This window comes from Melospiza georgiana, chromosome 33 (assembly GCF_028018845.1).
Source record: "Melospiza georgiana isolate bMelGeo1 chromosome 33, bMelGeo1.pri, whole genome shotgun sequence".
NCBI lineage: Eukaryota > Metazoa > Chordata > Aves > Passeriformes > Passerellidae > Melospiza > Melospiza georgiana.
The window spans coordinates 2,959,780-2,982,007 of NC_080462.1; the positions used below are offsets into that span (position 1 = coordinate 2,959,780).

At 46.8% G+C, this 22,228-nt stretch overlaps 2 protein-coding genes across 2 annotated transcripts; both read right to left on the reverse strand.

Moving 5' to 3' along the window:
• On the reverse strand, positions 1 to 1,116 carry LOC131095254 (feather keratin B-4-like). Its single transcript, XM_058042918.1, has 2 exons — positions 795 to 1,116; positions 1 to 650 (listed from the first exon to the last, which is right to left on the reverse strand). The coding sequence occupies exons 1-2, from the start codon at positions 1,114 to 1,116 to the stop codon at positions 469 to 471; spliced, it is 504 nt and encodes a 167-aa protein (XP_057898901.1). The 3' UTR covers positions 1 to 468.
• A 14,856-nt stretch (positions 1,117 to 15,972) lies between these two features.
• On the reverse strand, positions 15,973 to 16,839 carry LOC131095096 (DBF4-type zinc finger-containing protein 2 homolog). The gene has a single exon (XM_058042668.1). It carries the CDS (start codon positions 16,837 to 16,839, stop codon positions 15,973 to 15,975), a length of 867 nt encoding a protein of 288 aa, XP_057898651.1.
• Between the last annotated feature and the right edge of the window lie 5,389 nt (positions 16,840 to 22,228).

Consider the following 22,228-nt stretch of genomic DNA (forward strand, 5'->3'; position numbering starts at 1 on the left):
TGATGCAACAGGGCTTTAATACAAACAAAAAGTGGGATGAGGCAGTGCAGAGACAAAGAACGGAATCTCCATGTCAGCATTCCCGTGTCAGCATTCCCATTTTCAGCATTCCCGTGTCAGCATTCCCATTTTCAGCATTCCCATTTCAGCATTCCCATTTTCAGCATTCCCATTTCAGCCTGGACTCCAGTCCAGCAGTCATTCCAGGACATTCTTTTTCCAGCCGGACATTTTCACAACCACTTTCACAGGTTTGACTCTTTGGGTTCAGGGAGTACAAAACACAACAGGAGTAAGGGACAAAGGGAGGGAACACCAGGATCCTAAGCCTTGGATAAAGCACAAACAAGATCCAAACAACCCCAGCTCTGACCAGATCAGCTGGAGCAGAGACTGCTTGGAATTCCTAGCTCTCAACTACCACCCTGCATCCTATTTTTCCTTGGGACATTCCTCAGCTTTAAAGGGTTAAAAAGGACCGTAGTTCCCGTAGTTCCCATAGTTCCCATAGTTCCCATAGTTCCCGTAGCGATACCTGTAGTACCCTCTGGAATAATAGGGGTAATAATTCCTATTGTAGCCGGAGAAATAGGAGGAGCCGCGGTAGAGGCTCCCCAGCCGTGACATCCCACCCCCGCAGGAGGAGCCCCCTCCCATTTCCCCTCCACAGGAGGAGCCCCCTCCCATTCCCCCTCCCATTCCCCCTCCCATGCCCCCTCCCATTCCCCCTCCGCAGGTGGAGCCCATTCCTCCTCCTCCAGATCCCATCCCTCCTCCAGATCCCATCCCACCACCTCCAGATCCCATCCCACCACCTCCAGATCCCATCCCACCTCCAGATCCCATCCCACCTCCTCCAGACCCCATGCCACCCCCTCCAGACCCCATTCCCCCGCCGATTTCAGGGATGGACGACCCAACGATGCTCTCGGTGGGACAGGAGCTGATGATGGGCCCCGGGAATGTCACGACCACAGGCGGGGCGTAGACGATGGCTCGGGAGTCTCCGCATGCAGCCACGCAAGGCTCGCTGCAGGCGTCGACGTAGGGCTGGGCGCATGTCACCTCGCAGGGTGAAGCACAGCGGGCGCTGAGCAGTTGGCCATAGGAGGACATCGTTCCAGATCCAACCTGGAAGGATGAGAAGGTCCCAACCCAATGAAGGCACGGCCTGGGAAGGATGGATTGGAAGGATTTGGATTGGAAGAAAAATTCCTCAGTTCTGGAGTTATTTGTGCATTTAATTATTTAAGTGCTGCCTTTTAGAGGTAAAAAATGTCTCCAGGCTTCTCGATGAGAGAGGGAATCCAGGGCAAGAGAATGTGTTTTGTCCCTAAATTCTGAGATATCCGGCAGAAAATGGGAGGTGTATGGGGGAAGATTCCCTTCGGAATTTGCTGGATTCCAAAGGGAGCTGGGAATGCGGATTTGCCGGATGTTGGTTGGATGGACAGGTGCAGATGTGTGGGATTAAATCATCTGAATAAATGAGTTTGTGGTTAAAAAAAATGAAAATGATAATTAAAAAAAAACAAAACATCATTCCTAAGGCACAATCCGCTTTTCCATAAATTGCACCAATCAAGGGAGAGGAATTGTGGGGAAATGTTTCTGATTCTGTTCCCACTCCTCTCTAGTCCTCCATGGAATCACGGAATGGACCTTGAAGATCCAGTTTCGACCCCTGGCATGGGCAGGGACACTTTCCATGGACCTCAAATCCTGTCCAACCTGGCCTTGGGCAGTTCCAGGGATGGGGCTGCCACAGCTTTCCTGGGACCTCCATTCCAGAGCCTCCCCATGCTCCCAGGGAAGGATTTATCCCTAAAATCCCATCCAAACCTCCTGCCCATCAGTGTGAACCCATCCCCTTTTTCCTTGCACTCCATCCCTTGGAAATTGTCTCTTCTCATGTTCCTTCAGGTCTGGAAGGCTACAATTGGGTCACCCCAAAGCTTTTCTGTATTTTTGTCCTGTCTCTATTCCCAAAATGAATTCTGGGAGGAACCTCCCTGTCCTTTTCCCACTTCATTCCCATCCCTTCTCCCACTTCATTCCCTTTCCTTTTGGGAATCAATCCCACCCTGATCACAGGTTTGGAGTGACCCTTCTCCATAAATAAATGCTCAGTTCCTAAAAATTCCTCCCATCAACATTTTTAAAACTCCCATTCCTCTCCCCGCTTTTATCCACCTTAATCCCAAGCCCCACTTCCCACGCAAGAACGGGCTCAGAGAATAAACTCTACCCTTGATTTAGGATAGGATATAAAACCTCAGTTCAAAGCTCCCCATAAACCAAATTACCTCTAATTAGGAGCTGATTCAGTTAAATCTGACTTACCCAGTCAGCGAGGAGAACGAGTCAGCAGACGCAGCTCCAGGGCCACCAGTCAGGAGCACTTTTATATCCTGTCATGCAGAAGGGAAATTGGGAGCCACCTTGACGCAAGCCCTTGTGAAATGGAATGTTTTCCCTGCTCCTGCCTCCCCTTGTCGCAACTGTTTTGATAACGCCTTAGGATTAGGAGATAATTCCCAGTCCCACACAGCTGCTTCACCCTTCCTGGGCCTTTGCTGGAAATCTCTCCAGCCTGGGGGATGGAGGGGGGGATTTTCCCTAAAAAATGAGGGGGATTTTCCCTAAAATATTTATTTTGTGTGTGGTGTGAGTGGTCACTTTGTGTTCATGCCGTGGTTTTTTATGGAATTTCTGACTTCTAAATTCCACACACGCACAGGTGTGGGATAATCCCCAGCCCTACAGGTGCTTCACCTTTCCAGAGTCTTTGTTGGGAATCCCACCATCCACTGAGGGGGATTTTCCCGAAAATATTCACTTTATGTTCACCCCGTGTGTTTTTATGGAATTTCTGTTCTGGTACATAAATTCCCAGCCCCACAAGGGGATATGGGACAATCCCCAGGCCTACACCAGGGAGCTGCAGGTGCTTCTTCCTTACAGGACCTTTGTTGGGAATCCCTCCACCCTCTGAGGGGGATTTTCCCTAAAACAATGGGATTTTACCTAAAATATTGATTTTTGTGTTCATCCTGTGTGTTTTTATGGAATTTCTGACTTAGAACATGAATTCCCAGGCCCACACAGGCCCAGGCAAGGTGCTTCACCCTTCCAGGACCTTTGTTGGGAATCCCTCCGTCCACTGAGGGGGATTTGCCCTAAAACAGGTGGATTTTCCCTAAAATATTCACTCTGTGTGTGTGTGGTTGCTTTGTGTTCACCCTATGGGTTTTTATGGAATTTCTGTCTTTGGAGCTGTCCTTTGAACAGAGGATTTCCTTTTCACATTCCAAGTAGGAAATTTGAGGTGCCAAAGCAATTCCTGGACAAGAATTCCATCAGAAATTCAGCTAAAAAACCTGCCCAGGATTTTATATTTTATCTGCAATTCCTCATCTCAGGGGTTATCCCCTTCAGAATAAACACCCAAAAAATACTAAAATCTGGGAAAAATTAAATTTTCTTTTGGGGATCTGTTTTTTAGAGGCCAAGATGAGGAGAGGAATTTAGTTTAGGATTAGAGGACTCAGAGCAAACATTACTTCAAGTTCAGGCCCGCAAACTCAGTTCAAAAAAATCCCCAGGGCCTGAAAAATGTTGATAATGTGATTTCCACGCTTACATTTACATTAAAAAAAACAAACTCTTCCTTCTCAGTTGTGGTGAAGTATTAAAATGAAAGGAAAACACAAAAACAAAGCCCCAAATAAATGGTTTTATTTACATTTCATGGCTCTGGAATCAATCTAATGAGTAGAGGAGACACATGAGCGGCACAGAACAGTCTGACTCACTTAATTTGTGGCAATTAAGAGCACCTATTAATTACAGTGATTGACAGCTGAGGCAATTCCAGGAGTTACCAAACCCAATATTTGAAAAAAGTCCATAAGAACCTCATCCCATTGTCTTGGAGGAGAGAAAATTTTAAAACAAAAAACTGCCCAAAAAATCCCTGGGGTTTGGTTTCTGGAATTGGATTCTTTTTCCCCTGGAAGCTTTAATGGGATCTTTTCTTTTCTGGAATTTTGCAGCCCTGATATTCCACGGAGATCCTTCCAAAAAAATTCAGCTCTCAAACGCAAACTCCTGGCACAGCCCCAAAGCTCCTTTCACAAGCTCTGAACCTGCCTCAGATCAAAGAGTTCCTTAAGAGATAAGAGAAGGAGATAAACTCCCTTCCCAGCTGGAAGAGAAATCCTTCTGGAAATATAAATTCAATTTTTAAAAAATTAGGAATTGTTACTTTTTTTTGCAAAGGATTTTCAGGGGGAAAAAACCAACAAAACAACATATTTTTATACATTAAAAAAACAAACTTTAAAGAGCAGCACTTTGTGCTGAGGAGCTCCAGACTCACCTCAAACAAACCAACTCCAGAGATTTTACCTGGGACATTCCTCATCCTGTTTTTTCCTGGCTTGCTGATGTTGTTGTTGTTGTTGATGTTGATGTTGTTGTTATTGTCGTGGCCCGTAAATTGATTTTCTGGCTTCAGGAATTCCAGGGCTCCGCTCTGATCCTTCCCGGCTGCTTTGCATACGGAGATGAAATCAGAGGAAGCTGCTGCAGCTGCTTTGCTCTTCCCTATAATTTTCCAAATTGGGCTCCGAGGCCGCTTGGCAGAGAGGAAATCATTGGTGTCATCATCCCAGATGGGGGCAGAGCACCATCCTCAACCCTCATTTTCCCCCAGATTTTATCGGGGCAGTTCCAGGCTTGGAAGGAGCAGCCAACACCACCCAGCAGGAAAATAAACAGGCAGAAATTTGGGAATTATTGCCTGAAGTTGAGGCTGGTTTGGATCCTGGAATCTCAGTTTTAGAGCAGTCTCTGGGCTCCCACCTGGAATCCAATTTCCAATTCAAAGGATGATGTTTTGGGGTGTTTTTTCATTGGATAATTGTGAGATTGAAAGGGAAATATGGGATTAAATGAAATCACCACCAACTGCTCATTAATTATTTGTTTTATTCCTCAGACCAGAGCAGGATCTCAGTTCTGTTCCTTTCTGTCCTTTTCTGGTAATTTCTGTTAACTTATGTCCATTTCTGTTCATTTCTGTCCATTTCTGTCCATTTATGTTAATTTCTGCCCATTTATCTCCATTTATGTAAATGTCTGCCCATTTATGGACGTTTCTGATAATTTATGTCCATTTATGTTCCCTATAACAAAAAATCAATTTTTTTCGCAGCCTCCCATTTCCTTCCGGACATCTCAGCCTCATCCCTAAGAATTAAAGGACAAAACACATTTCCACTTGGATTTCCTCTCTCATGGAGAGGTTTGGGGACACCTCTTACCTCCAGCACCACCAAAGGTGATGATTAAAGAATTAAACACACAAATAACTCCGGAACTGCGGAATTCTTCCCCGCCACCCAACAAGATTTTGCTGGGAGCTCAGGAACAATGACGGCACCCCAATTTCCCGGGAATCTTTCATCTTGGAAACAAAACCCAGCTAATGCTCTGTAATTCCCTTGGATAAAACTCGAGGCAAGGTGGAATTGCAGCCCTGGAGGGGGAAGCCTGGAGTGCCTGAGTGTGATTTGGGTCTGGTTAAAAGCTGGGCCAGGTGTCCCTCTGGGGCCACCACCCAAACGCCTTCTCCAGGTCAGGGTCACCTCCAGGACTTCCCAGGATCTTGGAATATCCCGAGGTGGAAGGGAACCCCAAGGGTCAGGCACAGAACCATCCCCAAGAGTCCCCAGAGGTTTTTTGAGGTCCTGGAGCCCCCAGGATTGGGTGAAGGAGCTCTGATATGGCTCAGCCCAAACCACCAGAAGATTGAGGAGAAGGAGATTTTGACCTTCCCTGAGGAGCTGGAGCATGGCCAGGGATGGGAATGGGGCTGGAAGAGCTGGAAAGGGAAATGGAAAATCCTGAGGGATCTGGGGCAGCTCAGCCTGGAGAAAAGGGGGATCCAGGGGGAACTTGGGATCTGCCAGGGGGGATTTGGGATCTTTTCCCAGGGAATGGGCACAGAATGGCCTCCAACTGTGCCAGGGGAGGCTCAGGGTGGGAAATTTGGGAAAATCTCTCCTGGAAAATGGAAAAAGCCTTGGAAGGGGCTGCCCAGGGAGGGTTGGAGTTATGGAGATGTCCAAGGAATTTCTGGACATTGGTCTGGGATCCGGCACAGCTTGGACACAACTTTGGAGATCTTTTCCAACCTCAACAACACTGGGATGTTCCTTTAAGGAAAAAAAACCCAAAAACTTATAAAAGGAATGGGAATTCTGGGTGTCCAGGTGGGATCCGACACAGCTTGGACTCAAACGTTTTGGAATTCTTTCCCAGCCTCCGGGATCCTGGGATTCTAAAGAGCTGTGGGATCTGCTCCTCAGGAGGGTGGGAGCTCATGGGAGAAGTTTGGGGTTATTTGGGGCATCTTAGAAGTCCCGCCCTTGCAAATAATTAATTTTACTATTTCATTAGCGCCTGTGGAATGAGCCAACATTCCCATTCCTGTATCACCCTATGGCTCACCCAGGCGTGGCGCTAAGATCCAATTTAATCATCCATTAATGAGAAAGATATTAATTAAATCTTCATTTGCCTTCATTGCCTCATTAAAGCTGCTCGTCTCAGCAAGAAAATCTGGCAGCTTCCTCTGAGTTCCTTCAAGGATTAAACCCGGAGCTGGTGGCACAAAATGCTGTAAAATGAATTTGTAGCTGGATTTAAGGAAGGAAAAGGAAATTTTTTCAGGGAAAAAAATGTAGAGTTTTGTTATTCAGAGGAAATATTGGAATTTTTTCCAGCTGCAATTATTTGTACAGCACTGATTAGTCCAGCTCAACAAGGCCAAAGATTCAGCTTGAATAAAAATCTGTCAGGAATTCCAGGGTTTTCCTTGCCCCTGGAATTCACCAGGAATTGTGGTTATGGGAAAAGGTGAATGGGTTCAAGCTGAAAAAGGGGAAATTTAGGTTGGGTTTAGGGAAGAAATGGTTCCCTGTGAGGGTGGAGAAGCCCTGGAATGGATTTCCCAGAGAAAGTTGGAGCATCCTGGGAAAATGGAAAGGAACTAGAATAAAATTATTTTTAAGGACATTCCCAACCCAAACCATTCCAAGTTCTATGATTCTTGGGCCTGAAAAGGGATTTAAGGAGGAAAAGCAACCCTAAGGACCTTCCCAACCCAAACCATTCTATGATTTTATGATTTTTGGGCCCAAAAAGGGATTTAAGGAGGCAAAGCATCCCCATCCCTTCCCCTGGGCCAAGCCTTGATCTCCCTGACCTCATCCCAGATTTTGCTGCCGTGCAATATTGGGGATTTAATGACAGGTTATCAGGAATAACCCCATTAATAGCGGGGTGTGCCCCAGCCTCAGATCCACCCTCGGCACGGAGAACCCTTGGGCACATTGGGTCACTTCTGGGCATCAGATTGCCCCCAATAAATGAGTGTTTTACTGGGCCAGGAGAGGGGAAAGGGAAAGGCCTGAGAGGAGGAGTTGTGGGATGGGAATGAGGGATCTGGATCATCCTGGAGGTCCTTTCCATCCCAAACCATCCCGGGATTCTGTGAAGATCAGAGGAGGAGGAGGAACAGCCGAGCTCTCCATGCAAGGCCGTAAAAAATATGGGAGTGCTGGGGGAGAAACAGGTGGGATGGGTTTGTGGGAGGTGGGAAAAGGGGGGGAGAAGACAAATTGGCAGAAAAAATCCAGGGTTTCCTGATGCACCCTTGGTTTTCTGGGCTGCAACTAATAATAATAATAATAATAATAATAATAATAATAATAATAATAATAATAATAATAATAATAATAGTAGTAGTAGTAGTAGTAGTAGTAGTAGTAGCAGTAGACAGATGAGTGGAGAATGCTGAGGGTTGCTTGAAATACTGATGGGAAGAAAAAAAAATACGGAATGGACTCAAACAAAAAATTCCGATCAATTGGATCCAAAAGGGATCAGCTTGGTCCAGAAGGGGTCAGATGGATCCAAAGGGGATCAGATTGACCCAAAAGGGATCAGATTGATACAAAGGGGATCTGATTGATCCAAAAGGGATCCAGCTCTGAGTTCTTGGTGGAAAAGCTGGTTTTACCCCAAAAAGCCCCAGTGAGGAGAATCTAGGAGGGAATTTTGGGGTCTTCCAGGGGGAATTTGGGGTATTTTCCCAGGGAACAGGGACAGGACTTGAGGGAACGGCCTTGAGCTGTGCCAGGGGAGGGTCAGGGTGGGGAATTTGGGAAAATCCCTCCTGGAAAGGGTGGCCAGGGAGGTTTGGAGTGGCCACCCCTGGAAGTGTCCAAGGAATCCCTGGACATTGGTGTGGGATCGGGCACAGCCGGGACTCAACCTTGGAGATCCTTTCCAACTTCAACAACTCTGGGATGTTCCTTTAAGGAAAAAAGAACCCCCAAAACCTAAAAAAGGGATAATTCCCATTCCTCCTCTTCCTGAGCCCCGCGTGGAACTGGAGATTGGAGATTGTCCAACCCCTGGAGCTGGATGGGGTGGAGCCGCTGGGGCCGATGAGTCAGCGCTGAGGTCGTGGGGTCCGCCCCGCCCGTGACCTCATTGCCGGAGTTTTCCCAACCTTTTCCCCAAGAGCCAAACGAGAAATGTGGGATCCGTGAGCTGCCCACGGCTCATGGCTGATCCTCTGAGATATTGGGATGGTTACATCAATGTTGGGATCGTTACACCAGCGTTGGGATCGGGAACGGGAGTGGGACGGGGAAAGTGGGGCACACACAAATGGGGTAAAAACAGGGATTTATGCCAGCCTCCAAAGTGGGAATTCCTATAAATAAAGGGAAAATAAATGGGAAAATTTATATTTTAAATGTGGATGGGCGGGGAATATTTGAGGGGATTGTTTCAGCAGGAACAGGTTTGGGGGGATTTGGGAGCATGGAAAAAATTCCTGTTTCCCACGTGGATGCCCAGGTGAGGACAGTGGGCACAGAAAAAGTGAAATCCAGCAAAAACACGGGAAAAAGACTCCTCAGAGGTTGGGATTCTTCCTTCTGCCTGTTTAGTTGTTTAAATGAACCTGACAAATTTTCCATAAACCCTTTTCCCTCTGAAGGGAGCTCCCACAGAGGGAGGAGCCCACCCTGAGGCTGGTGAGGAATTCCAAAATTCCAATCATTCAAGGGCAGCTCTCAAACCTCCCCGGTCCCAAAAAAAACTCAGGAATTTGGAATTCATCCAGATTTCCAAATTAGGAGAATTTCCCTGGAAAAGAAAACCAGGAAACGACAGTGATAATGCAGAGTAATTTTAATGGTAAGGGAAAGAACAAGAATAGAAATAAAATAAAATAAAATAAAATAAAATAAAATAAAATAAAATAAAATAAAATAAAATAAAATAAAATAAAATAAAATAAAATAAGGTAAAGGACATAGGTCCAGGTGAGAATTCTTCACTTTTATAGTGGAATTTTGGAATGGTTTGGGTGGGATCGTCCAGATCCATGGACAAGGGATATCCCAGGTTATTCCAAGCCAATCCAACCTGGCTTTGGACACTTCCAAGGTGGAAAATCCACACTTTTGTGGCTGAACTTTCCTGCTGGCTTAATTTTTATATTAAAAAATTAATTTCCACAAATATTTTTTCCTTTGTATTAAAATTAAATGTAAGGAGATTGGTTTATTCCCTTTCCTGGCTTTCCTGTGGTGAAAGTGAAATCCGGGAAGCAGAGATGGGATCGTGCTCATGTTTATCCAAATAAAAAGGGAATTTCCTGGTGAGTAATTCCCATAAAAGCTAAGCCAGGCCCAATTAGGCCTGGCAGGCAAAGGCTTTGTCAGATCTGACCACATTTGGGGTGTTCCCCAATCTTGATTTTTCTGGAAAACCACAGAAGAACAACGAATGGCTCCCACAAACCAGATCCCGAGTGTCAGGTTATCCCAAAATTTGAAATTGTTATTTAATGGCTTTATAGCACTGCATGGGAATGTCTGAGGGGGAAAAAAACCCAACCTTAAAAAAAACCCAACTTAAGCTGAACTCAAATTCCCAAATCTGCTTTGGAGGAGTCTCCAGAGCCTTTGGATCGGGGTCAGATCCGCGTCACACTTCCAAGACCTCTTCTTCTTCCTTTGCTGCCTCCTGATTTTCCGTTCCCGGCTTTTCTGCATCTGGAATTTGCTCCTGGCTCCCATTCCCAGCCGGCTGCTGGCTCCCAAAGCTGCTCCTCCGGCAGGGATGGATCCAACGGGAAGTGAAAATGTAGGAGCAGCGCGACCCTCGCCGGGAGCCCAACTTTGGGACGAAACCCCCGGAACGTGGGATTGGCGCCCCGTGGGACCTCAGGGAGCTTCGGGACGTCCCTGCTCCCCCCTCCAGCATTCCCGAGGATCCCAGCAGGGTCTCATCCATGCCGAAGATGGGCCTGGAGGTGAATTTTGGGATGAAAGCTCCGGAACGCGGGATTGGCGCTCTGTGGGAGCTCAGGGAGGTTCCTGAGGATCCCGGCGCCATTCCTGATGATCCCAGTGCCATTCCCGAGCATCCCTCTGGCATTCCCGAGGATCCCGCTGGAATTCCCGAGGATCCCACCACGGTCTCCTGCGGGCAGGTGCTGAGGATGGGCCCCGGGAATGTCACGAGCACAGGAGGAGGGAAGATGATGACGCGGGAAGCGCCGCAGGAAACCACGCAGGGCTGGCTGGAGCCGGAGGCCGCCGGGGCCGGACACAGCCCCTGGAATTCCGAGCACATTCTGGGAGGAACCGGGGAGAACCTGGAGCCAGGACAGTGAAAATATCCAGGAATTAGAACATTCATTCCTCTTTATTTGAAAATCCCAGTGGGAAAAAACCTTGCTCTACTTAATGTTTAGTTTAGTTTTATTTTATTCAATTTAATCCAATTTTTAATTGTATTTTTAATTAAATATTTCTCTTTTTTATTATTTCATTCTTTAATTTTATTTTTCAAATTCTGAAAATATTCAGGAATTAGAACATTGATTCCTCTTTATTTGAAAATCCCGGTGGGGAAAAGACCTTGCTCTACTTAATCTTTATTCTTATTTTATTGCATTTAATTTAATCCAATTTTTAATTGTATCTTTAATTAAATATTTCCCTTTTTTAAATTATTCCATTCTTTAATTTTATTTTTCAAATTCTACTTAATTTCCGTTGTATTTCTCAAATTTAGTTTCCATTGTTTAAAATTGTATTTCATTTTCATTGTAATTTTTAAATTTCACTCATGTTTTTAACCTCAGTTTTTAAAATTCTTTTAGATTTTCACTGTATTCTTAAAATCCAGTTTCTTAATTGCAATTTTAAAAAAAATCATTGACCTTTTTAGATGTTACTTTGAAAATGAACTCCCAGCTCAGTTTCCCCTTTTCCCCACCCACCTCAACCTTCCCAAAAAAACCCCACCTTGACTTTTTCCAGGCCCTGATTCCAAGATTTTCCATCCCTTCTCAGGTGATTTGTTTATCTCAGCCTGCCCATCCCTCCCTGTGATAATTACCCAGAGCAGATTCCAGAGCCTGGGATCGTTCCCGGATCCGCGTCCGGAGAGCTGAAAGCTCCAAAATCCCTGGAATTCGGGAGAAATCTTCCCTCCACATGAATTCCACAGGGAATTTTGGTGCCGAATCCCCCTGGACCCTGAATCCACATTCTCGTGGAATTAATTCCAGAATTTCTCCTGGGATTTACCTGGCAAGGTTCAAAGCTGTGGGATGCGGACGATTCCCAAAAAAAATCCCTGGAATTTTTGTCCCTGAAGAAATCCAGACTCTTCCAGAGGCTTCCTCAGAGGTAGGTGTTGGCTTAAACTTCTCAAATTCATAAAATTCTTGGTTTTTCTCCAAAGATTCTTCTGGAAAAGTCCAGGGGATTCCCATTAATTATCTGATGGGGATTTCCATCGAGATCAAATGCTTTTTTAGAAAATTCCCAAAGTTTTTGGGTGGGATAACAGAATTGGAGTTTCTTCTTCCCAAAAGTGCTACAAAAATGAGGATTTTGCACCAAAGAAACTCCTTGTTTGGAAATTGGGAGAAACAACTTTTTAGGGAAAATGGGCTCAATTTGGATCATCCTGGTGGGAAAATAAGGAGGGAAAAAGATTTTCCTCCCTTTTTATCCCATAGAAAATAAATTTGATTTGTGAATAATAAAATTTTGGGGGATAAAAAAGAGAAAATCCCAGGTTTTCTCTCATTTTTAATGGAAAAATGTGGATAAAATATTGCTGAGCATCCTGAGCTTTAAAATCCCTTCTATCCCAAAGCATTCCATGATTTCACAACAAATCCCACCGGAATCAAAATTAAAGTGACTTTTATTGTTATTGACAGTTAATTGATAGTAACAACATCCCAGCAGAATTTTATTTTTTTATTTTAAGAAGAATTTTTAAGCCTTGACTCACCCCAAATACCCAACAAAATAATTCCCAGCATGGAATCTCCCTTTGGAATTTTTGGAGCCACAGAATTCCCGTGAAACCCCAATTATTTATTTCATTTTCCCATTATTTATTTCATTTTACCAATTATTTATTTTGATTTCCCATTTTCCCCAAATTATGGGATGGAAGGCAAAGGGACTTACCAATATTCCAGGAGGGAATCGTCGGGAATGTCCGGGGGAGCCCCAAATCCTTGGAGTTTTATAAGAACTCCGGAACTTCCAGGAAGCTGAGGCAGCCTTTGGGCGCGAGGCTTTAATTACCTTCCCCTCATGTGTAATAATCGTAATTACTGCTAATTATTTCGGGGTTGTTTACCCGCATCATTCCCTTTTCCATGGGAATTTTTCAAGTGAAATGGGAATGGGAATTTTTGTTGCATCCCCGTATTCCCACTGGGGGGTTTTCGCAGGAAAAGTGAATTTTGGAGGGGATTTTTCCATTTCTGCCTGGATTTTCAACCCCGGGATGGTTTGGGTGGGTATGGGATTAAATCTCGTCCTGTTCCAACATTTTTCCAGGGACAGGGATGCTTCCTTACTCAAAGCCCCATCCCAATTTTTCCTTGGGCTAAAAATGCCTTAAGGCATTAAATATTAAACATTTTAAAACTTTTGGTTTTCAATTTAAAAAAATTAGTTTAAGAATTATTTTTTAAAAAGTTAAAAGTTTAATTTAAAAGTTTCAAAAGTTTATGGTAAATAAAAACGTTTAATTTAAAAAATTAAACATTAAAGACTAAAATATGAGGGGAAAAATTCAATCCTGTGGAAGCTGGAGAAATTTGAATAATTTCATGGAGTTTTGCTGATTTTCTGAGGATTTGGGTGAATCCCTGGAGCTGAGAGAATCCCAGAATTCCAGAATTGGTGTTTTATGGACATAATTGGGAATTTTATGGAATTCATTGGGAAATTTGAGAATTCTTCAGTCGGGAAGGGATCCCAAATCTGGCACGGGATTTTCAGGATTTCTCTGGGATATCCCCACTGAGGGAGATCCCAACATTCCCTGGACAATCCATTCCAGTGGAAATTCCCAAAAATCCATTCCTGCCCCTGGGAATTCCCCCAGGCACAGCCGGAACCAATTTTGAGGTGATTTTTGAGGAGAAATCGAGAGTTTTGCTTCATGAATATGCAAATCCCCCTGAGTTTGGCGGAGAACAACATCCTGTTTATTTGTGCGATTTATTCCATGCAGAAAGAATATTCCAGAGCTGCCCCGAGCCCCGAGGGGTTTTCCTGGGATCATTTGTTATTTATATCACAAGGAGAAAACGCTTTGCATGCATAAATCACTCGCAAACATTCCCGAGGTGATTTGTTGTGTGGGAACCTCGTTATCGGGATTATTTCCCTCATTGTGTCCCAAAAGACAATCCCAGCTTCTCACAGAGTTTAAAAAAAAATAAATAAATTCAGGGTTTGAATCCCTCTTTCCCAATCGAGGCCAATCCCATCGAGATTTATTATCGGGATTATGATTTCAGATTGGAATAGGATTATTTATGATTATAATTAGTAGATTATTTGGAATATATTATATCAGTTTGCCTTCTGTACACTGGCATCAGGTGGGAGTTTTGATTCCCTTTGATTTCTGGAAGCAGGAACTCCTTTGGGAATGGGGAATGGGATTTTTTGGAATAAGGGAATGGGATTTTTTGGGGTGAGGATGGGAGTTTTGGGGATTTGGGAATGGGGGTTTTGGGAATCTGGAATGGGACTTTTTGGAATGAAGGTGGGATTTTTGGGGATCTAGGAATGGAATTTTTTGGGATTCTAGGATGGGATTTTTGGGATAATGGGATTCCCGGCGCAGTTCGCCTCTGTAGCCACCAGGCGACAGCACCGCCCCACGGCGCTGTTGGGTCCCCGCCGTCTTTTCCCGATCTCGTGACTTTTCCAAGGGAAATCCCACCCGGAAAACCTCGGGATGAGGGCGGGACAGAGGAGCAGGAGAGCCCGAGCATCCTCCTCGTGTGGAGACGGCGAAATTACGGCAAAAATTCGCTGCTTTGAGGCACCGGATTTTTATTTTATCTTCTCAACACGGCTCCATTATCAGCAGCAAACTCACGGAATCAGGAGCTGAGATTTTTACAATTTAATTTTCCTGCTGATCCACCCCCTATTCCCCTTTTATTTTTTTTTTCTCCTCCTGCTGGGAGGAAAGGCTGAGGGAATTGGGAATATTCAACCTGGAGAAGTTTTGGGGTGACCCCACTGCGCCTTGACGGGGCTGAAGGGAATTGGAGAGAAATTTTTATTTTTCCAAGGGTTTGGAATGCCAGGGAAAAGGGAATGGGTTCAGCTCGATGGGAGGAAGTTGAGGTTGGATACTGGGAAGGAATTCCTGAGGAACGTCATCCTCTCCCCCCACTAAATCCGTGGCAGTGAACCCAGCACTAAAATTGTGATTATTTCCCTTATTTTACACAAAAGGAGCAGTGAGAAAGGGTTTTTTCCCAGCAGCAGGAATTAAAAACTGTTTAAAAAGATGGAAAATAATTCAGACAGAGAGCAGGAATCAGCTGTAACCTGAGTTTAATGTGAGTGGCACAACCAGAGTGGAATTGATCCCACAACATAAAAACAGGGTGCAGACGTTGTCACGAAGATGTTGGGGTGAGGCTCTGAGTGGCTCAGAGCTCCTCAACCTCTCCCCAAAACCTTCCTGGTGCTGGAAAATCCGAATTTGGGGTCGAATAAAATGGGGAATTTGCTCTGTGAGCTGAACACGGGAACGATATGGGGGAAAACCAGGCTTGGGGGGCAGGACTGGGAGTGGAGGGGGGATCACCCCAAACCTGGGACCAAGAAGGGGAAATCACCCCAGATCTGGGCTCCATGGAGGGGGGATCAGCCCAAACCAAATCTGGGCTCCAAGGAGGAGAAAACACCCCAAACCTGGGCTCCAAGGAGGAGAAATCACCCCAAACCTGGGCTCCAAGGAGGAGAAATCACCCCAAATCTGGGTTCCATGGAGGGAGGATCCCACCAGGCTTGGGAGGCAGGACTGGGAATGGAGGAGGGATCACTCCAAACCAAACTTGGGCTCCAACGAGGGGAAATCACCCCAAAACTGGGCTCCAAAGAGGGGGGATCGCCACAAACCAAACCGGGGCTCCAAGGAGGGGAAATCACCCCAAACCTGGGTTGCAAGGAAGGGAAATCACCCCAAATCAAATCAGGGCTCCATGGAGGGGTCTTACCCTAAACCTGGGTTCCAAGGGCAGGGCGGAATCACCCCAAAACTGGGCTCCAAGGAGGGGAAATCACCCCAAATTTGGGCTCCAAGGAGGGGAAATCACCCCAAACCTGCACCCCAAGGAGGGGGGATCACCCCTTGGGCATCACCCCAAACTTGAGCCCTATGGAGAGGGGGAATCACCGCAAATCTGGGCTTCAAGGAGGGGGGATCACCGCATGGGAATCACCCCAAGGAGGGGGGATCACCCCATGTCAATCCCCCCACCCCTGGGCTCCATCCCCGCGGCATTCCCAACTTTTCCCCAGCCCTCCCTCACCAGAGCCACTTGGAAGCGCTGCGGCTTTTCTTGGAGTGCCCGGAGCGCTTGGCCCCGGCCGGGACCAGCCGGGAGGGTCTCGGGGTACCCCGGTGGTGATGATGATGGTGACCACAGCGGGACTTGCTCAGGTGCTGCGCCGAGCAGCTCCTGCCCTTGCTCCCCTCAAGCCGCGGCGACCCCTTGGCCGCCCCCGTCAGCGGGGGACACTCCTTGGTGACCCTGGTGACGCTCAGCTGCTGCTCCGAGTAGCACCCCGTGCCAAATTCCTGCGTGGGGTACCCCTTGGAGCAGCGGTGCGGGGGCACCGCCCCGGCCAGCTGCTCCCGCAGGAAGGAGCGGGTGACGCTCTGCTGCGGGGGACACTCGGTGGCACCGCGGAGGGGCAGCGAGTAGCAGCCGCCGCTCAGCTCGGGGCAGCGCTGGGGACACGCGGCCGCCTTGCGCGGGCGGCACTCGGCCCGGCAGGAGGCGGAGGAGCCGCGGATGCCGCACGGGGGGAAGCGCAGCCGGCCGGGCTCGGGGCAGCGCGGGGCGCACGGCGGGAGGCTCCGCGCCGCGCGTTTCTTGTCGCTCCTCGGGGTCTGGGGCACAGCGGAGACCCTCGGGCCGGGCAGCAGCCGGGTGGTCTCGCAGGGCTCGGGGTAGAGCAGGAGGCACTTCTGCACCAGCGGCTGGCACGGCAGCAGCGACACGGCGGTGGCGGCTTGGGGACAGCTCTGTCCCCAGCGCGGCGCGGGGCCCTTGGTGATGCTCAGGGGGTGGCAGGTGTTGGCGAAGGGCTCGGGGTGGGCCTGGCACGGAGGGAGGAACTCGGGGAGGAATTTGGGGCCCGGCAGGCAGCGCTCGCCGGGGTAGTGCATGGCGTAGCGGGGCTCAGAGCTGCGGCAGAGAAAACAGCGATTATTTTTTAAATTTTTGGGTGATGGAGACAGAGTAGAAATTCTCCGGAGTAGAAATTCTCCAGAGTAGAAATTCTCCAGAGTAGAAATGCATTTCGATTTAGGTGAAACGTACATTTTTTGAGTCTGTGGTTAGAAAACATCGCTATTTAGCCTGACTGCAAAGCCTGGGTTCAGGGAAACTGCTCCAGTGAAGGACAGAGATAAGGGAGAGAGAGAGAGGGTGATAAAGACAGAGACTGCTCAGAGAGCAGCTCAGCCTGACCTAGGAATTCTTTCTGATAAAGAAGGACTTTAGCGGCAAATGTCACGCCAAATTCGTAAAAATTAAAATGCATGAGCCTATTGTGAAATTGTACCCATATATATTTTTTAAAAAGATAAAAAAAGACCTGAAGTTCCCAGAAGCACTCATGTCTTTTAAAGAGAGTAATCTCCACATGCGTCCATATAAAAATACCGGCTTTACAACCTTCACAAAGTTGTAGAGTTTTTGGTTTTGAAAACAATGATTCAGCACCAAAACCTCGCCCCGCTCTCCTTCTCACCCGTGACTCAAAGCTGGGCGTGTTTGGGAGGGTAGAGAAAAAAAAAAAAAATCCCGTCCTCGGTTCTGCTCTCTCAAAAGCCTGAAAAAATCCGGATTTTCAGCCGGGCCGGTTGGTGCCGCCCTGCAAACCGCGGCGCTTCCCCTCCCGAGCTTTTCGGGCGACTCCCGAGCACCTCGGGGCCCTCCCTGGGTCGCCCTTTCAAGTTGGGATGAAAGAGGAGCCAAAATTCCGGGTGTGGCCTCTCGGTAATAACCGGGTGCGGCCACGAAGCCACGCCGAGGCTCAAGAGAGGTTTGGGGCTCTCCGGAGCTCAAATCCCACGGAGATTTGAGGTCTGGAATGGGGCAGGGGCAGCCCTGGCTCGCTCTGAGGGCAAATCCCGATTTTTTAGGAAATACAGCAAAATATTTGGCGGAGGAAAGGGAAAAACCAAGGCAAAACCCCGTGTGGATAAAAGGGTTAAATATCCCAGATTTGGGGTTGGAAGGGACACGGAGCAGGACGTGGGGTTGGGAATGACTCCAGCTTTGCTGATTTTGGGAGAATTACACCCAATAAATCAGCTCCCGGTGCTGCACCACTTTTCTCCTCTGAAATGTTTCCCTTTTCCTTGGATATCGCAGGAAAAAATATCCCACTGGAGAAAAACTCCAGTTTTAGAGAGATTTCCCAGGTTTAAATAGGATTATTTTGACCAAAAATTGTCAATATTACAATATTTTTTGAGAGAGTAAAGCATTTTTAAAAATCTCTATAGTAAATTGTAAAAAAATAATAATAATTAAATTGTACATTTTCTCGGCACCCCGAATTCTGATCATTCCAGAATTTAAGGTTTCGTCTTCCCAAATCCTAAACCAGGACGGAGTCACGTGCCCGGCTCATTAGGAAAACTCGTTATCATCACAATCAAAACAATCATTGTCCAATAAAAACAACGCCGGGAAAACAAGGGTAGCAATTACCGCAACACGAGAACAAAACGCCTCTTAATTGGGGAGATTGTTTGCACCTCCCACTCGTTTTTAGGGGGTTTAGCCGGGAATTTTTAGGAATTCGGGATTTTTCCCGTCGGGAATTCCATCAGTTCCTTGTTCTGGTCGGGAAAAAAATAAATTAATTTGTTTAAAATTCCATTAAAGCAGCAGGGAATTCCTCTGGTTCTTTTGGAGGAACTGCCTTGGCTCTTCCCATCCCACAACCGATTCCTGCTGGGATCCAGATTTATGGAACCAAAACCCACCGGGAAAAAAAAAGCAGGAAAACACCCCCCAAAAAATCCCATTCCCTATAGAATTTCTTCCCCATTTTTCCTCAACGCAGCTCCCGCCGGAGGAGCCGCGCATCCCAAAATGGTGGAGGAGAATTCGGGGATAAAAAAGGAGAATTTTGGGAGTTCCAGAACTTACCCAGCTCATGAGGGGGAAGAGCCGGAGAGAAGCGCCCGGGAAAGGCCGGGGCTGGCCGGGTTTTTATGGAGCCCGGGAATGCCCCAGGGAAATTTTGGGAGGTTGGGTTTGGCTTTAATTGCACCCCAAACCCGGCCACGTGTGGCTCCGGCTCCCAGGGATGTCCTGGATCACCGGGAGCCGAGAGGCTGGGCCAGAAAAAAAAAAACCCTGGAAAATCAGAAATCCTCAGGGGTGACAGATTTTCCCAAAATTCCATCTGAAACAGCCCTTTCCACTCCCCCGAAAAACCCTAAAAACCCCAAAAAACAAACAAAAAAATCTGAAGAGTCAAGGATCCTCAGGGGTGCCAAATTTTCTTGGCATTCTAGCAAAAACAGCCCTTTCCATTCCTCCCAAAAAAACCCTAAAAAACAAACAAAAGATCTGAAGAACTGAGGATCCTCAGGGATGTCCAATCTTCCCAAAATTCCATCTGAAACAGACTTTCTATTCCCCCCCAAAAAAACCAAAAAACTCCAAAACCTCAGAAACCCGAGGATTCTCAGGGTTGTCAAATATTCCCAAAATTCCAGCCAAAACAGCCCTTTCCACCCCCAAAATAAAACCCAAAATACAACCAAACAAACAAAAAACCCTGGAAAATCGAAGATTCTCTGGGATGCCAAATTTTCCCGAAATTACAGCCAAAACTGCCCATTCTACTCCCCAAAAAAAACCCAAAATTTTTTTAAAAAAATCCCAGTGGAGCCCAGCCAAGGGAAAAGAAGGAATTCCTCATTCCCAGGGGAGCTGAGGGCAGGAATCCCTTTGAAAACCCACCCAGGAAGGACTCAGGGCATCCCACAATTAGTGGGACACGCGGATTCCTTCCCGGGGATCCAGGAGGGATCATCGGGACGGCTCCCAAAAATTCCCGGTCACAAAAGGGGGACGGGAGAGGGCTCATCCCAAAAAAACCCCGAAATTCCCATTTCCTGCTCCTTTGTTCCCTGTTTGTCCCACAAAAACAAAACCAGGGAAAATGAGCAGGATTGAGAATGCCAACTGTGAGAGAGTCACTTCTGCACCAGGGAAGGGCCTGGAATTTGGCATTTTGGGGTGTTTTGGGGGTTTTTGGTCCCTTTTATATGAATCCGACACTTTTGAATTTATTCAGGTGAGGTGCCTGAAAAAAAAAAAAGGGAATTATCATGGAAAACCTCCTTGGAAAGGATCAAATCCAACTCTGGGCCCTGCTCAGAATTCCTGAAATTCCCAAAATTGGGAAAACGCTCCTGGGGCCTTGGAAATGTGACCATAAGTGGAATATTGGAATACTTAAATATTGGAATATTGGAGTTTTGGAATAATGGAATTATGGAATATTGGGATATTTTGATATTGGGATATTGGATTATTTGGATATCTGAATATTTGGGTATTTGAATACTGGAATTTCGGAATATTGGGATATTGGATTATTTGGATATTGCAATATTTGGATATTTGAATACCGGCATGTTGGAATATTGGGATATTTGGATATTGGAATATCGGATTATTTGTGTATAGGAATAATTGAATATTGGAGTTTTGGAATGTTGGGGTATTGGAATATTGGAATATTTAAACATTTTAATATTGGAGTTTTTGAATATGAGATTATATGGATTTTGGATTATTTGAATATTGGAGTATTTGAATATTGGAGTATTTGAACATTAGAATATTGGAATATTTGGAATATCAAGCTCCACGACCTAAATCTCCCGTTTTATTTCCTGCTTTCCCAGGGGCCTGGAGGCCACCCCATGATTTCCCTTTAATTTCCCGGCTGCACAGGAAATCCCAGGGGCACCGGCGCCACTTTTCCAGGCGGATCCCAACATTCCAAGGGCCTAAGGGAGGAACCCCCAAGGCAAATCCCAAATTCCTCTCACTTTTATGGATTCTCCCTGCCCCGAATAAAAACAACAACAACAACAACACCCTGAACTTTTTAATGCTGAATTCCCCGACCTGGAATTTTGGGAATAAACAGGCGTCAGACCGCGGCTTAGGCCGGGTTTTATGGGAATTCCTTGGGAAGCTTGGGATCAAGGAGAGCTCCTAATTCCTGGTTGTGTGTGCCCAGCGCAGGGAGCGTGGCATTAACGTGGTGACCTGGCATTAAAAGCGTCCTTAATTAACACCCCAATGTCCTTAATTAACATTTGCGAGGCCCTTTCATCTCCCAGAGGCTCCTGGGAAATTGGGAAGGGGAGGGGGTTCATTATTCCCAATTAAACGCTGGGGAAACTGAGGCACGGCTGAGTCAGGGCCAACCCCGTCCAAAACATCCCCAAATCCCGATGACCCCAAAATCCGCGATCCACTCACCAAAGGAGGATTTTCTGGAAGGTTCCGTGGGAAAAGCCACAAGGCCACCGTGAGATGGGACTGGGAATTCTGGGAATTTTGGGAATGTTGGGAATGTGGAGACCCCAGGATCTGCAGGGACAGGACACAGGGAATGGGGTCAGGGGGGCAGAGGGGGAATTTGGGTGGGATTTTGGGTTGGAATTGTTCCCTGTGAGGGTCCCAGGTCATTCCATGGATTTCCCATCCCTGGAACCACCTGGGATAGGGGACGGTCCCTGCCCATGGAACTGGGGTGGGATTTTTTGGGATTTCAGGTTCCTTTCCATCCCAAACCATTCCAGAATTCCCTGGGCTGGTTTGGATGCGATTTTAGGGATAAATCCTTCCCTGGCCCAGGTGATTCCATGGATTCACCATCCCTGAGAATGTCCAGAGTGGGATTGGAGCCATCTGGGACAGGAGAATGTCCCTGCCCATGGAATGGGGTGATTTTGATGTCCCTGAAACCCAAAACATTCCTGGATTTTATCCTGATTTTAATCTGCTCCAACGGGTCCCTGAAACAAAAAATATTCCAGGATTTTATCCTGATTGTAATCCCTGAAATCCAAACCATTCCAGGATTTTATCCCGATTTTAATTGGATCCAACAGATCCCTGAAGCCCAAAGCATTGCAGAATTTTATCCCAATTTTAAGCAGATCCAACAGGTCCCTGAAACTCAAATAATTCCAGGATTTTATCCCAGTTTTAATCCCTGAAACCCAAACCATTCCAGGATTTTCCCCCTCAGTTTTCGGGGAATCCGGAGTGTTGGATTGTGGGACCAACCAGATTTTCCACATTCCCTGCTGGAAATAAAACCCCAAAACCGGAGGAAAAGGAGGCACCGGGAGCTCCCGACACTCCCAGGAGCTCTTGGACAACTCCAGGTGGCACCAGGAGGTCACCGAGGCAGGGAGGGGCAGGACAAGATGCGGGACAGCGTCCCCAGCCCGGCCACACCCTCCTGTCCCCTCGGGTCACCTCGTGAGCTCCTGCTCATGT

What these genes read in the sequence shown, in the direction of transcription:
- LOC131095096 (XM_058042668.1), bottom strand. Translation starts at nt 16,839, where the DNA reads ATGCACTACCCCGGCGAGCGCTGCCTGCCGGGCCCCAAATTCCTCCCC.
- LOC131095254 (XM_058042918.1), bottom strand. Translation starts at nt 1,116, where the DNA reads ATGTCCTCCTATGGCCAACTGCTCAGCGCCCGCTGTGCTTCACCCTGC. An exon ending in TGGTGGGATGGGATCTGGAG is followed by an intron (nt 651 to 794) that starts GTGGTGGGATGG and finishes GGGAAATGGGAG; the next exon opens with GGGGCTCCTCCTGCGGGGGT.